The following is a 16,364-nucleotide window of genomic DNA, read 5'->3' as shown; positions in this document are numbered from 1 at the left end:
TTGAAGCTTTCCTTCTTAGCATGCTGTTTTTTAAAGGTTGATTTACATGAAAATACTTGCTGGTGTGCAATTGTGTCTTTCTTTTGCACTATAACAACAATTCATGTAATAACACATGGGTTTAAATGGAGACTTCGCAATTGTGATGTTAGTATTTGGCACAATAGGCAATTTAAAAATAATGATGATGAATGATTAAATTAAATGTAGACCTGTGTCATGGTAGGTAGAAATCATTGCAACAACCCAAATAGTTATTCACACACACACACCCACACACCCACCCACCCACCCACCCACCCACCCACACACACACACACACACACACACACACACACACACACACACACACACACACACACACACACACACACACACACACACACACACACACACACACACACACACACACACACGCACAAACACACACGGTGCACTAACAAAAAAACAATATGTGCTCTGTGACTCTCAAGCTCACTGCACATCAAGATAGGCAGACACATGGCACAAGAAAGAAGAGAGTGAGAGAGAGAAAGAAATAAAAGAAAGAGAGAAAGCTAGATCCAGAGACGCTTCTCTAAACCGGAACTCCCGAGGGAACAGGCCTTTTCATGATTGAAGTTCTCTGGAGTCCAACCTCCTCAGATCTCTTCCTCTCTCTTGCCCCCTCTCTGTCTGTCTTTCTAACTTTCCTTCCCTTGAACTGTCCGTAAATATTGGAAAGTATTTCTGAGCAGTGCGATACAACATCTTTGACAAAGTCAATCTGATGCTGAATATCGATTTTGAGACTCCTAAAGATGTAACATGATACATTTAACATGGTTTATAAAACACATTTTTAGTGTCATCTATATTATTCATTTTATTATTAAGTTATTTATGGCAAAAGCCAAAACCAGATTAAAAAACAAAGCCATCATAGTACATGTTCCCTCTACTCATGGAAAGGTATTGTTATCACTGTTATGACTTATTGTGAAAGATACAAACCATAACGCATTGTTTTATTGTTAGCTTAGAATAGATTACATACAATTCCTACCGTTACACTCTATGACTGCTCTTGTACGTGAAACTATTATGAAAGTTATAATCATTGTAATGCACATCAAAATCCATTGTCCAGTCCTGTTTTCACTATGGGGTTCCCTAATTGTTATAATAGACACAGGTCTTAATTTCACAGTGGTTCAAGAATTAGTTAGGTAGATTGCCTGTGTTGTGATTAAAAGCTTTTACGGTACAATGCACTCCATTTCGTAGGCCCAGTGTTGCCGGCCGTGGCGATTACGTCACCTGGAAAGACCAGCGGCGCAGACACGTCTCCCTCACTGCTTGCCTCTGCTCTGAGGATTAACAAGCTCAACTAAAATCTCTCAGGCATGATGCAAGCATTAAAGCACTCCCCATAATTGACCCAGTCAGTGCTTTAATTACAGCAAAGCAATGATCTGTCAGGTCATGTCTTTGTAGTGTCTCATAATGTCCCACAGTATTTTATTCTCTAAGAAGGCTCAGAGCAATGCATGTCAAGCGTGGAGATAATAATGAGAACTTTGCATTGCAGCTGCGATAGATATGAGGGGGGGGGGGGGGGGGGGGGAATGACAGAGCTACTTGAGTAAACATCTGTTGTCGGAGACGCTTTTAGACGGAGAGAGAAAGGAGGGTGGAGAGAGAGAGAGAGAGAAAGATTGGGAACACTTCTGAAAGTAGTTTATGTAATGAACCCACAGGAAACTGAAACTAAGAGTTAGACTAAGGGATGTGATTAAATGACACAAAAATGACAAACAAAACAAGAAAAATGTCACAATTTAAAGCTATAATTACGGCAAGGAGATGTTCCACGTTAACTTTGACAATATTTCAGCACTTTTATGGGTGTCTGAGTTTTGAAATATATCAAACGCAGATTTTTCCTATGTCCCAAAAGCGATATGTATTGCACAGAGCGGTGTACAGCGGTGTACAGTCTATTACTGTTTTCATGCAAAGCAACACAGCAGTATTCCCTCTTGCCTTTTTAAAGGGAGGACACTAATATGAAAAACCCAATGGTGGCGATTTCATTATCTTCAAGCCTCGACTTGCAATTAGCTTAACAGCAGTTGACTGTTGTAGTGGAGTGAAGAGTCTGAAGAATATGAGCTATTTACAAATAGCAATGAGTTTGCACCACAGTTAGATCACCATTAGAGACCATAATCATCTTTCCTTACACAAAACTGGATTAGATTTCCATTGGTGTGAAAGTGTCTGATTTGACAATTTAAAAGAAAATGCCATTTAAATGACCAAACATGAATCTTTAATAGTATATGTATCAGTAAGGGTCTGCACTTCCCCTGCTGTCCTTTGGCTTGATTAGATAGTCTGCAGTCCACAGACAAGCTTGCTCTGTCTCAGCCAAAGACACATCGCCACTCCTCCTGCAAGTGGCAGCTATGGCCTTGTCTGTGACTATGGTCCTCTGGCCCATACATAAGCAGAGAGGGACAGGGGAGAGACCGTGAACCAAGCATCACTCACAGCAAGGATAGAAAAGTAAAGAATGAACCTCTATGTGAACAACATAAACCAATAAAATACCCTGCTTGGCTGTTCAGGGCACGTCTTTACAGAGATTCAACCACACAAGCACACACAACATACAATACCACACACACACACACGCACACACACACACACACACACACACACACACACACACACACACACACACACACACACACACACACACACACACACACACACACACACACACACACACACACACACACACACACACACACACACACACACACACAAACACATACACATACACACACACACAAACACACTAATGGACATCTCCTGTAGGAACCTGATGACCGAACATTAGGCTATGCTGCTCTGGAGGTGAATGAGGTGGAAGAGAGAGGCAGATGAAGCAGAAAAACTCCAACATGAACAGAAACAGACAGCTTGTAAAAAGACATGGCATCTCAAGAGGGGGGGGGGGGGGGGGGGGGAAATGGAGGCTGCAAACCTACAAACCCTCTCAAAGTACCTGAAAGTGTATATTTACTGAAATCTGATGGATTCTGACATACACTTCTGTTTAAAAACTTGTAATCACTTTAAAGAAAATCATATTTTTTTCTTCCCAAATAACCTAAAATGAATCATAAATATAATGTAGTATATCATGTTGTATATCACTGTAACAGCTTATTTTGAATGAAATGTCTTCATAGGCGTAAAAGGCCCATTTTCTCCCACAATCATTCCTGAATGGCACATTGTATTAGCAGTGTTTCCCACAGAAATTTAGGAGACTATGGGGGGGGGGGCGTGGCGCGCACATGTCCGGGGGGGGGGGGGGGGGGTGGGGGGGGGAATGGGAACGCGCGGCGGGCGCATGTTTACCGGTTAACAACTTTGGGGGGGGGGGGGGGGGGGGAATGTTTTTTCGGCCTAATATTCCTGATTTCGCAGGAGCTTCCAACTTTTGGGGGGGGATAAGCCCCTACATAAAATATTTTTTTTTGAAATAACCTTTTAAATAGTGTCCTCTAGTGGGTTTTAGGAAGATAAAAAATTAACAAATTGAGATTTAAAATATGGCACAAATATAAACATATTGAAGACATCTGCTGAGATTTTGTTTGGGATATGTGTGAAGCAAGAGCACCCTGACCCGGGAGAGAAAGCTTGGGAACAGCTACTACACTTTGCCTCCACATATTAATGTGAGGCCTCCTTCTCTGCAATGACTGATCAAAACAAAGCAGAGAAACAGAGAAGAGCTTGGTATCAGCAGTTGCCTCCCTTTGTTTTAGGAAGAGAAATTAACAAATGTAGATTTAAAATATGGCACAAAAATAAACATATTGAAGACTATAATGGTCTAAAGGTGCTCATTATAGTTAATGTCAGATATCCTCTGTTCAATTTTCAAACTCTCCCTCACTATATTACTTTTTTGATCGAGCAATATTCCATGACACCTGATACGATGCCAACGTGACCGTTTCAGAGTACTTAGCCGAGTCTGTTTCTCTGACTGATGTATCAAAGAATGTACCTTGTGCTTGCCCAGCTCTGCTTTTAGGAACTCCTGGGATATGTTAGCATCCAAGTTCAAGGCTTTAAAATGCGACCGTGACGTCTGCATATTAAGCAAAGGGGTTTTCCCATTTCGCTCCGCAAATAATTCCTCCCATTCAGGCAAGAACGCCCGGTGTTCATATTCATACATTCGTTGAGCCCTACGCTTTGCTGGATCCATGGCATTCTTTCAGTAGCTACCACTAGTCTGGCTAGTAACTCTCTGAGACTGGGTGCACACATTAGAATGTTTCACTTTGGAACATTAACGTTATTGAAGACATCTCTCAAGATCGAGTGATGACAAAATATACATGAATAAATACCCCCATTCAAATCGGACAGCTTTTCGTCTGTATTTCCAAATATATTGCGAGCAAAATATGCATTTTAGATGGTTTAGATGGCCGGCAACTACTAACTGCTATCTTATCTTCAAACAGAAAGTAACGTGTGCGAATCGGGGCAGATGTCCGGCTTGCGCATACAGAGAGCAGAGGACAATTGTAAACGCGCGATCATCTAGTGACAAAAATGACATGCCGTTGTGCAAATAAGATAAATAACACAAAGCTATTTATTGTGTTTAATAAAATAACAAGCTATAGAGTATAGACCTGTTCTATAGGAAAGGTATCCTTAACTGACTTCCGTTGTGATCTGGCGCTTTATAGAAAATTAAATTGAGCAAAGTTAACTTGACCTTTCAGGGAGGGTGCCGTTGGGGGGGCGGGGCGCCCCCTTATACAATGGGTAGGGGAAACACTAACATATCTCAACAGTGTTTTGTTTTCGGCACAGTCGCAGGCAGACAGCCGAACTTCGTGCTTCCATGCAATTCCAATGAGAGTGACACGAACTTCGTCTGAGCAAAAAAAAAAAAAAAAAAAAAAACTTCATGTGCACGCAGAGACTATGGCGGCCGAAATTAGACTATGGCGGTGCGCCATAGTCTCGTCAATGTGTGGGAAACACTGGTATTAGCCTATCCTAAATGATCATGTCTTAAAGGCTACTTTATGTCTGTGTGGCTGAACACTGTTGTGCTCTTTAAGGAGGCAATACAACTGGCCTCCTTTGGGCTACTTGAGTATCAGGAGCATCAGCACTTCTGGATTTGATTATAGTCTAAACACGGCCATAAAGAAATAACTTTCTTCTGAAACTCATCAGTCTATTGATGCTTTCAGAAATGAAGTCTACTCCATGAAACAGGCAAGATACTGAAGCTATCTGACAAAGGTACGTGCCACATCCTTCACAGAACTGGGCAGACTGGATTAAACCAAGAGAGAAAGAGAAGTGGGAGGTCCCTGTGCACAACTGTGCTGGAGGATAAAAACATCTTAATCTCTAATTGGAGAAACAGATCCTTCATGGGTCCTCAGCTGGCAATTGTATTAAACCGTACCCAGAAGACACAAGTCTTATCTTCAACAATAAAGAGGCTCAGTAAGTCTGGCCTAATAGGCAGAGTTTCAAAGACAAAGACATATCTGAGAATGGCCAATGACAGGGAAACACTACAGTGGGCAAACGGAAGCAGATACTGGCTGGAAGATTGAAGATTGAGAAGTCTAAGCTGAGGTGTTTGGATCACAGAGAAGAAACTATGTGAGGTGTAGAACAAATTAAATGGTCTTTGAGGAGTGCTTGCCACCCTCTTTCAAGCATGGAAGAGGAAATATGATTGTCTGGGGGCACTTAGGTGCTACTAGAGTATGTAATTTGTACAGAGTAAAACAACTTTAACAAGGAAGGCTATAAATCCATTTTACCATGTATCAATCGCCATGACACCCCGTGGACACAGGGGTGGTGAGTATCTAGTTACATGGGACTTTTGGAGTTGTGTAATAAAAGGTAACCGTCCGGGATTTAGCAGATGCTTTGATCCAAAGTGGCATTCTGCAGAGGCCAAGTTAGCAGGGTAACTACTTATTACATTTCAAAAGTAACCTTCCCAACCCTGTGTAGACAGTACTTGATGAAAGTAAATATTCAAGAACATTGTTATTTCAAGCTGAAATTATAATTTCTATACATTTCTGAACAGTAGTGAATATACATTTAAGTCTAATAAATATGGAACCAACACTGCATGAAATGTGGAATTTACGACAGTCGCCGACCCTGTGTATTGCCGTGGAAGCCAAAATGGTGTGAAAGCCCCCCCTTCCCCTTGCCCAGCTGGCTGAGGTTTTCATATGTTAATTGAATTTAACTGGATTGAAAACAACCCCCCCCCCTGCCAGGGGAGGCACCCCGTCACTGCTTCACTGATTTCAAAACCTACCTGAAAGTCACTGGTTCGATCCCCATTAGTGGCAACCATGGCCCAAGTTGCTTAACGACTGTGAACGACTCTTAATGACTGTTATCAGAGTAAGCATGACTCTCTATAATTACATGCCAGAAACGAATCTCAAGAACATTAAGGTGAAATAATAATATATAAGTTAGGAACATTACATATAGCCTAAGTTAAACTTTTAAACACATAGCGCAAAGCTCAAGCTTAAAGGAGCCCAAAGCAACATAAGGGCATAAAAACATTCTGAAATATTCTGGATAAGACAATCTTTATGATATTGACATTTACTTCACCATATTAGCACATTTGCATCATTATTTGATACTTTGGCGTTAAAAAGAGCGCTAAAACTAGCCGCAAGAGCAAAGCCATTTGGATGTTGGTGCAACCAAAAAACTTACTGAAACGTGTATGAAAGATTCCATCCTCTACCAGTCTTACTACCGTGGAAAACAGAAGCCAGGCGGCAATTTGCCCCCCCGATCACCGTAAACATAATGATAAGATAATTCGACAAGAGATATTGAAAGACAGCTAACTCACTGCTGCGTCAAATAAGACAGATCAACTATATATCTGGAAACCACTTACAGATTCTGATTAGCTAAGTTTGTGTCTGGATGGAAAGATGTTATCTTTCCCCATCCCACCAAGCCATTTTTTGGGGGGGATTTCTAGCATAACCTGCGATCTACCGTGGAAAATAGAAGCCAGGCGATTTTCTATCAGTTCTCACCACACAACGACGTCTCATCTTTGCTCCTTGAATGCCGATATGTAATGGCATCGTGTTATTGAAACTTACTATGTGTAAAAAAGACTAGAAATTGAACATTTATTATTCGAGTCTCAAGCCTCTAATGTTGCCTTGGGCGCCTTTAAGTGAACATAATTGACCGATCGCGAAACTCCTCCCTAGAACGGCCCTTGTCCAATCATACCTTAGCAACCGCTACTAAGAGAAGAGAGTCCGACAACTTTGAGGTCTGAGCAGCATGGTTAAACAGTGTGCCTACGGGACTTGTAGGTATGACATAAGGTACCCTGAGAGATTAGAGGGATATGTCGTTTTTCCCCGCTTCCCCAAAGCACAAAACACAGGCGCAAAGGTGCCAGCTGTGTATTAAACAGTGTGGTCACCCCACGCCCAACTCAATATATCGCAAAATACACATATGTCGGCTCCAAAGTAAATTAAGCTGCTTGCTGGCAGCCAGCTATCGCTAGGTTTGATGGCTAACTATCTAGTTGAGAGAGAAAATCCCAAAACCGTTATGGTTCATGAATACTTGTATTATTACCAGTAAAATAACTTAAACTAGTCTCTCCAACTAAAGTGTTCATGTTAAACCTTTAAATGTTCATGTATGTGACCGACTAAATGTCAATGTACTGTCTGTGTAATTGCAGGCAGAGCTGTCGTAGCTATCGAAAGCAAACGCCAGCATTGAACCGAACTTTTAACAAACACTTTGTATTTATGCTTGATACAACATTGAACAAAACTTTTAACGAACACTTTGTATGAATGCTGCTGGCGTTCGCAATCGCCATCTTTGATAGCTCAGAGTGCAATTTTAAAAAAGATTTTACTGACGGTAACATCAACATCGCTAGCTAATAGTCACCATCCTAGCTAGCTACATACCTCCAGTCTCTCGCCAGAGACGGAATACATAATAAGAATAAATAATCTTTTGGAGGTTATTAGCTAGCTTGAAATACTATATACAGATCTTACCCAGTGGTGAAATAACATGACTAGTCTACAAGGTTGTACTGGTTGCATTTCAATGAAGAGGTCGTAGGGTTTCAATTTTTTTTTTTTTTTTTATTGAGACCTGTATGCCTTTGCTTCAATTATTGTTGTGTCCACTTCGTTGTTGATCTTAATATTTTGGATATATCCTTCCACTGCATATTGCAGTCCCTTTTGGCTTGATCTGGAGGATATCGCGGAGGTATTACTCCAAAAATCATCACTCATACTGACAGTTATAGCGTTTGTACCCGTACTCGCCATGGCTTTCAGGTGGACAGTTCCGTGAATTGTGTCCGACGTAGCAACAATAACTAGGGGGCGGAGCCCTGGCGATCGGTCAATTAAAACTTCACATAAGTCCACTTAACAATTCCCACCTGAACTAGATCAGAAGCTGCAGTAACAGAAGAGAAATACCTCAGGAGGGGGAAGGATATGATAAACCAGTGACTTGATCGCTCTGACGAGCAGATATCTGTACCAGCACGGTGGCTCAGCGGCTAGACCACAGCACCATAAACCTGAAGACCACATGTTCGAAACTCGCAAAGCCTGGTAAGATTTCAAAAACTACCTGAAACACACAGGTTAAATACTCACGAGTGGCAAACATGTCCCAAGTTGTGAAAATTACTACCCCAGTATCCAGGCCCGGGGTGGGTAATCGGGAGAATCGGGAGCTTTCCCGGTGGGCCGCGTCACTTCTGAGGCCGGTTGAGAATTCATTTTTTTGACATTTGTCACGTTCGTTCATCTTCTCTTAAAGTAGGCTAAACACGTTTCACATTCTGACACCGCAGCCTCTGCATGGGTTGTACCATGCGAGGAAGTACTCCCCTCCCAAATAGAGTTGGTTGGGTCCACAGCCCGTCTTTTCCAAAAAGTGTTCTCATTAGACTGCTGCTGGGCCAGCCCAAACGCAACGATACGAGGCAGGGAGGATGGATGGGAGGAAAAGGCCAGGAGGGGCTGAAAAAGCCAGTTTGAAATAAAGAAAGGCATTGGAGGAGGATGCTGCCAAATGTGCCAAGTTTACCGATTTATTTTCAAGAGGTAAAAACACAAGTGGCAACTGGTAAAGAGAGACATAGGCCTCATGATTAGCAACGTAAATATTTGGCTAGCATTGTAGCTTTGGTTAATATCGTTGTAGCGTTGTAAACCTATTCGCAAGCAAAATATATCATTTAATTGAAATATTAGCCTTTTTATATCACCCAATATATGGTAAAATGATTCCTGCTGAAAATGATGAGCACGAAATGTGCAATGAGGAGGCCATGACTACAGGGACAGGTAGAGAGGTTAACCAAATAAACAATATGAATTAAAGTTATTTAATGTAAGAAAGCAGTATATGACCGTGCTTGATGAAAGAAAAGAATGCCAGGGGAGATTTTAGATGATGAACCAGTTGTCTCATCTGATGTTGCTTTTGAAGTGAATGTCCATAATGTTATTCTGGACACTGTGGCAGGTAGCATGGATAGGAGGTTTTCAGCAAATGCAAAACTAGATGGGCTCCCTAACTCAGCACTCCAGGAAATCAGCAAATGTCTGCTTACGTTTGATTACAGAGCTACTGTTAGCACATTACAAACTGAGCTGTCTAGCCTGGTGTACCAGTGGGAGAGACTGAAAAAGTCCTCTCTTGAAGGTTGTACTGTCAGGGCATGTAGGCTAGTGAGATGGCACAGGAAGGTCAGGAGGATAGTGGTGGACTATATGGAAGAACCAGAGATGGAGCTTCAAAGCAGGACCTGTTCCTCCTGCAAAAACTGTGCCATTTGTGCCCATTTAATACTCTCACTGTACAACCTCCTCACAGATGCTTATCATGTCATTAGGTAAGCATATACATTTGGGTTGACTTTGTCCATCACACAGGTTGCATGTGAGAGAAGCTTTCCAAACATTTGGGAAGAATAGGCTTCGAAGCTCATTGAGTCAGGAGATCTTGGAGGATTTCATGTTAATGTGCACAGAAAAGGAAATCCTCATGTCTAGAAGCAGTGACACAGTTATAGATAAAGTGGCTGAAACCAGTGCAATGCTTAGGCGGTTACTGATGCTGTAGATGCTGTTGGTGCTATTCCCAATGTAACTGTTTACTGTACTGTGAGTTGAACTCTAAACATTAGATCAATATCCTCGTTGTTGAAGAGTGGGATAGGTTTCAAATGCTTTATTTATTTATTTCTGCTTTTGTTAATTATCAACCTATCCTTGTGGAATAGCGGAATATTTTTTGTTGACTTCTCAGTTTAAGTGGTTTATTATTTAACCTTACATTATTTGTTGAACCATGGTATTAATACAAAAAAAATCAGAATATTAAGAGCTGAACTGTTGCTTCATTTCCTCTACCATGGAAAAAGTGGGCCGGTCATGGGCCTGAAATTCCCGGGCTGAAAAGTGGCCCCACTCCGGCCCTGCCAGTATCAGAGTAAGCCCGACTCTGTATAATTACATGCCAAAAGTGAATCTCAAGAACATTACAGAGAGGAAACTCCGGAATATGAGTGGAACATCCTCGAAAGCAAATTGTGATCCTCCAACTCTGAAAACTAAAGGCTGATCAAAAATTGTGATAACCCCGGACCAAAACCCTAAAGACAGAATATCAATTAAAGTATTATCAAGTAAATTATTAATTTCGTTTTTATAGGGCAATGGCAGTAAATGGGAGGGGATACGTTTTTTTCAGTTGAAAGCTGACCAATAGACAGAATCTCATTCCGTCTCATCACAAGACGTTTTAAATCAAATTCTTGACGTTTTCAACCAATGGCTGCAGCAGGGTGTGTGAGACTAGACTGCTGACAGTCTATATGCTAATAAGAGCCTTTCGCACCTCTGTCAGAATGCTAAACGCATCGTCCCCCCTCCCCTTGCCCGTTCCTTCCCGTGAATTTCCGTTCATATGTGGCAGACGGATATTTCGGCGTGAATGTCCGCAATCGACCAAGAATACTGATTATTCGCGGCTGTATCACAGCATGTACGGGCCCGATAATCTTAGATTTTGTGCAGTGGAACTCTGGTCTATATACAGTAAAATCTGATATATATATACAGTATATATATATGAAAGGAATTCAGATATATTGTGTATCCAAGTTTTATAAATATATTTATTATATGGCAACGACAGTACAAGCATTCTGATTGGCTAATGGGTAGTCATGCCAGCCGCGTATTGACGTCCTCGCCGGTCTGTGGTCTGACAAGTATTGTTATTGACGTCCAGTGACATCATCTTAAAAATGAGCGATACCATGTACCAAGTACTATACATTACATCCTTAAAAATTACCGATATTAATAGACATCAACAGCCATGAGCATGTAATGTTTAGTACTGATAGAATCAGGACTCCTATTATCAAAATTATCTGAGAACAGGAAACCGGTTGAATGCCGTGGTACCATGACAGTTTATGACAGTTGAAGAATAAAGACTCAAGAACTCGCGGACATTGTGATATCGGGTAATACAAGTCAAGTAATACAATTCAGAAGCAGCGAAAATGTGTAATTGAAAGTGATGATGAAGACTAGACTTCTATAGTTTGAATCACATGCATTTTACTGTAAATTAAAGCCATTTTAGCTGAGCCCTGTTGTCCGTTTTTTATTGATCATTGTAACTTGAAGTTAGCAAGTCTTTGTTTGCTAGGCAACACCTGAAACACACTGTCGTGAGAAGACTTGAGAGCATTTACAATTACCATTTATTTTCATTTACAAAATGAAAAGAGCTAATAATGCCATATAATAAACAACTTACTAACCTCGACCGCTTTCGCTCGGTAGATACGTTACAGCCTCAGTCTGATATTTCCCTGCATGACCTCACTTTCGGTTAGTAAGTAGTTAATCAATCAGTTAGTCAATAATGTACTTGTTCGAGGGTGTTGTTAGGCCAGACGCGCAGCGAACAAGTACATTATTGACGAAACAGTACTGACTCGAGTACCTTATTGCTTTTATAACACGGTTGCCAGCGACATTATAAATATTAAGTAAAATTAAATTATAAACAGTAAGCTGCCTTTCAGCACAAAAAAGTTCTAGCCACCAAACATTGTGTATCGTATTTCAGTAGCCTAGAGAAAATAGTCCCCCTTTGTGTGGCTGTTGCTATGCAACAGACAAACAGCATTGGGAAGGAACATCACGTCTCTTAGCCTAGAACCAAGTTTGTTGATGATTAGCTAGGTTAGATTAAATCGAGATTGGTCTCGCACCATTTTATTCATTCACATTGCTCATTTTATAAAGTTGCCATTAAAATAACAAAAACGACAATGGGACACTTTCAACTTTGTTAATATTAGTTTATATTGATTTGGATATCGCCACTAACTCTGAGGGAGGCGTGTGAGAGCAACGTTATACTTATTAGCAGCGAGGCTAGCTAGCTGCTATGTGTTTCAATGGATTTTTGGTCTAAGCGTTAGCAACAACCTTCAAATAATATTCGAGAGCTGGTACCACTGGTGGTACGCGAGTGCCCTGTAGTGGTACGCGGAGTATGCACGAGAAAAAAAAAGGACCTCCAAGTAATCTGCGAACCCAAGCTGTACTGAATATTTTTTTCAAATTTGTTCGTTGGGCCAACCCAGGTCATCATGACAGGCATGCTTTTTATTTCGAGTCTTCAGGTCTCTTCAAAATGGAAAGTAGCTGCCTTGATGCCGTTATAGACAGGTGTGGTTCACTGCAAGAACGTTATGCTATTGTTATGCTGTGTAGGCTAACGTGCTAATGTCAGACAGTTGGCTGACAGACGCTTTGCAAATCACATCAACCATATTTGCTGGTTACAATAATGGTGTTATCGGAGTTTGATCCGGAGTTTAGCTGTTTATCACGCCACTCGATTGGAAGTCCATTTTCCAGGCTCTTGCTCGCCCCCTTCATTTAGGCAGAGGTTAGGTTTGCCTCCTCTATGTGCTTTTTCACTGTGGTTTTATGACAGATCAGCAAGATTAAATAGCTTCTACACAAACCTGAAATACATGACCTATTCTATGGATACAAACGACATATGAAAAAAGTGTCTACAAATATTTCAGTGAAGTCAAACAATGAGAAGGCAAAAGGCATGCGCTCAACCCAATTAATGAGGGATTGCACAATCTGAGATGAGGCGCATCTCGTCGCTGCCTCACCTCGCGAGTCGCCTCTCTGTTCAAACAGGTTCGATTTTGATTATAAAAATGATTGGAATCATACAAAAATTGCATTTAAAGCACAGATCAGTAGAAACATATTAATATTTATTTTATCATTATTTGATTTTTTTCTTTTCATGATGACTTTTGCTGATTGGGTTGGCCTGTGCCCGTGCAACATTCAACACAGGAATGTTTAGGATTAAACTGTTACCAGACCACAAAAGTGTTTACAACAGCACAAAGTTCTTTATAGAGCTAGCCTCTTAATTTTGCTGTCAAAGTGCAACAGATTGAAGAATTTAACTTTAAAATTTGCGAAATGTTCTTATATATAAAATATATTCCTGTGGAGCATGCCCTGGACCCTCCTAGAGGGTGTGCATCGTTGTCACCTTTTTCATCCCTGATGACTTTTTACCGCTGAATACTTGTTAAACCTCACTAGATTGACTGGGATTTTATAACCCCATTTGCTGGGTAGGCCTATGTTTTGATGCAGATCAGTTATGAGTATTGTCACGTTGTAAGTTTTTAAAAGCAATACATGAGTTTACATACACTTAGTTGCTTCAGTCATGTGAACAATAAATCATTATTAATATTAATGCCTTCTGTGTATTCTCTATGTAGTTACAGGCCTACGCTACTTTATTTTAATTCTGGTGGTACTTGGAGAGCCAAATCATTTTTTAAGGTGGTAGTCATGGTGAAAAGTTTGAGAACCACTGCTCTACAACATTCGTGTAGCACATTAACAACTAACCGTGTCAATGTAGACATATAAAAAGTCGTGTAGATAGCTTAATTCACATAAAATATTTCCCACTATCAGGCTCCCATGACGCCGCCATCTTGGTTCGATTTCGAAGCTACTGTTATTGCGTACTAATATGGAACGCTCAGGTAAATGTAAACAGGTCGTACAGTACCTTTATCGCTGATTAAAGCACACCCTGTGACTCACAACCAATCAGAATGCTTGAATTCATCTACCCGTGTTATAAATATATATATATATATATACATATAGACTTTTCCCTTTTGAGCAACAGATGATTCACAGCCGTCAGTGAGAGTGTGAGTGATGGGAGCTGAAGGACGGTATGGTGCAGGACTCACCCTCTGCTCCTGGGTGGCCACGAACGTCTGGAAGCCAGGCGCCACGCCGAACCCCAGCTCATGCACAAAGGGAGGCTCGGCCTGGCTGTGGATCTGCACCCGGATGCCCGCCTCGAACGCTGTCTCCTCTGCAGGAAGAGGAAGGGAGTGGGAAGAACCTTTCAGCACAAACGCTAGTAAACACACAAACAAATACATAAGCCGCCTGTGCAGTGCTGCCTGCTCTGATGCAAGATAAAGAAGGAGAGAGAGAAAGATATTCTTCGTTCTTTATTGAGTTTAGAATTTTAAGTACATAGGCTACTCACATGAATACAAATGAATTATAAAAAATATAAGACCGTCCAGAAAGAAATAAGCACATATACACACCCTAATAGAAAGATGTTTAATCAACAGTGATTTGCTCACTTATCCAGGTGTTCCAAAGACAGGCTCTTTTTATCAGTGCAAACATGTTAGTTGCACAAAGGTGCATAAGATACATGTAGTAAATTGTCTTTACTCTTTTCAGTTGAACTTTCTCTAAGGCTTACATCACTCTTGGTGAGTCACACGCACACACACACACACAGACACACTCACACGCACACACAGACACACTCACACACACACACACACACACACACACACACACACACACACACACACACACACACACACACACACACACACACACACACACACAAAAGGCCTTGATTCACAATTGGGAAGAATGATGCATTGTAAGAAATCCAGCAGGTTGCCTTTCACTTTCTCTACTTTTGCCAGTAGAGAAAAGGAGACAGAGTGCTGAACTTAAGAGGCTTCTGCAGCTGAGCCTTGTATCAAAGTGCTGGCCCCATCCGACTGTGAAAGACACACTTTCTGTGGCAAAGCTGGGCCATTTGCTTTGGCTCGGCATCAAAGCGAAGACCGCAGAATAGAATGTTCACGCACTAGGCAATCTCCTCAAAATATAAAACAGACCTCTATGGGATGGGGAAATGTGCTAAAACACCCTCTCACAGAAACAGACACACACACACACACACACACACACACACACATACTCACGCACGTGTTCACAAACTCTCTCTCACAAATGCAAACACACACGTAATCATAAAGTCAAAATCATTGTCTCTAGAGGATCTTTCGGGGTGACCTCCACTACCAATGTGTGTCTACATCTCTCTCTCCCCCTCACTCCAAACTTTTAAAGCCTGAGAGACAGGCGGCCTCAATCCCTTCTGCTGGTATGAAAGAAAGCCCTGCAGTGCGTAAGGCATCTAAATGGACGCCCAACACAAACGCTTGTGTCCTCAAAGGTCCCCCCCACTCACACCAGAAACATTTCAGCTAGAAGTAGAGATGAAGTCTGTAACTGTGGAGGAGATCATTACAGTATGAAATGGATTGTGTTTGTGGGTCAGATTGACTCCTGGCCCGCCCAATCAAAAGGGGTTGTAGCCCATGATTTGAAAATAACATAGTCCGTCACATGCGAAAATAAGTTATAATGACATGTATTTATTAAATTACAATTCTGCCTCACATACTTCTAAAAATACGATTATCTTTCATTTCGAGTAGTAAGCTTAATATGATTGGGTAGGTTACTCAGATGTAGCTCCACTCACAGATGGTCATATGCATCAACTAGCTTATACATTACCGGCTGTAACTATGGAATCAGATCAATGCCATAAATATTTTGTAATCTGTAATATAGATTTTGTATCTGTAATATAGATTTTGTATCTGTAAAACCATCTACACTTTCAAAACCTATCTACAGATAGGGATTTCAAATACGAAATGTATCTACACTTTCAAAAACTATCTTCACTTTCAAAATCTATTTACAGTTACGGATTTCAAATACGAAATGTATCTACACTTTCAAAAA

General features: G+C 41.1%; 1 protein-coding gene across 1 annotated transcript in view; it reads right to left on the bottom strand.

Moving 5' to 3' along the window:
• Nucleotides 1-16,364, bottom strand: part of asic2 (acid-sensing (proton-gated) ion channel 2) — a gene marked incomplete at both ends in the record, with an annotated part of 154,450 nt that overhangs the window by 17,640 nt on the left and 120,446 nt on the right. The window contains one exon of the mRNA XM_080855820.1: nt 14,474-14,601. Within this exon, the coding sequence (XP_080711946.1) occupies nt 14,474-14,601 (128 nt within the window). The remainder of the gene's footprint in view (nt 1-14,473; nt 14,602-16,364) is intronic.

This window comes from Sprattus sprattus (genome assembly GCF_963457725.1).
Source record: "Sprattus sprattus genome assembly, chromosome: 18".
In the NCBI taxonomy this organism is placed as follows: Eukaryota; Metazoa; Chordata; class Actinopteri; order Clupeiformes; family Clupeidae; genus Sprattus; species Sprattus sprattus.
Note: the sequence above shows the minus strand (reverse complement) of the source record. Positions and strands in the feature narration are given on the sequence as shown.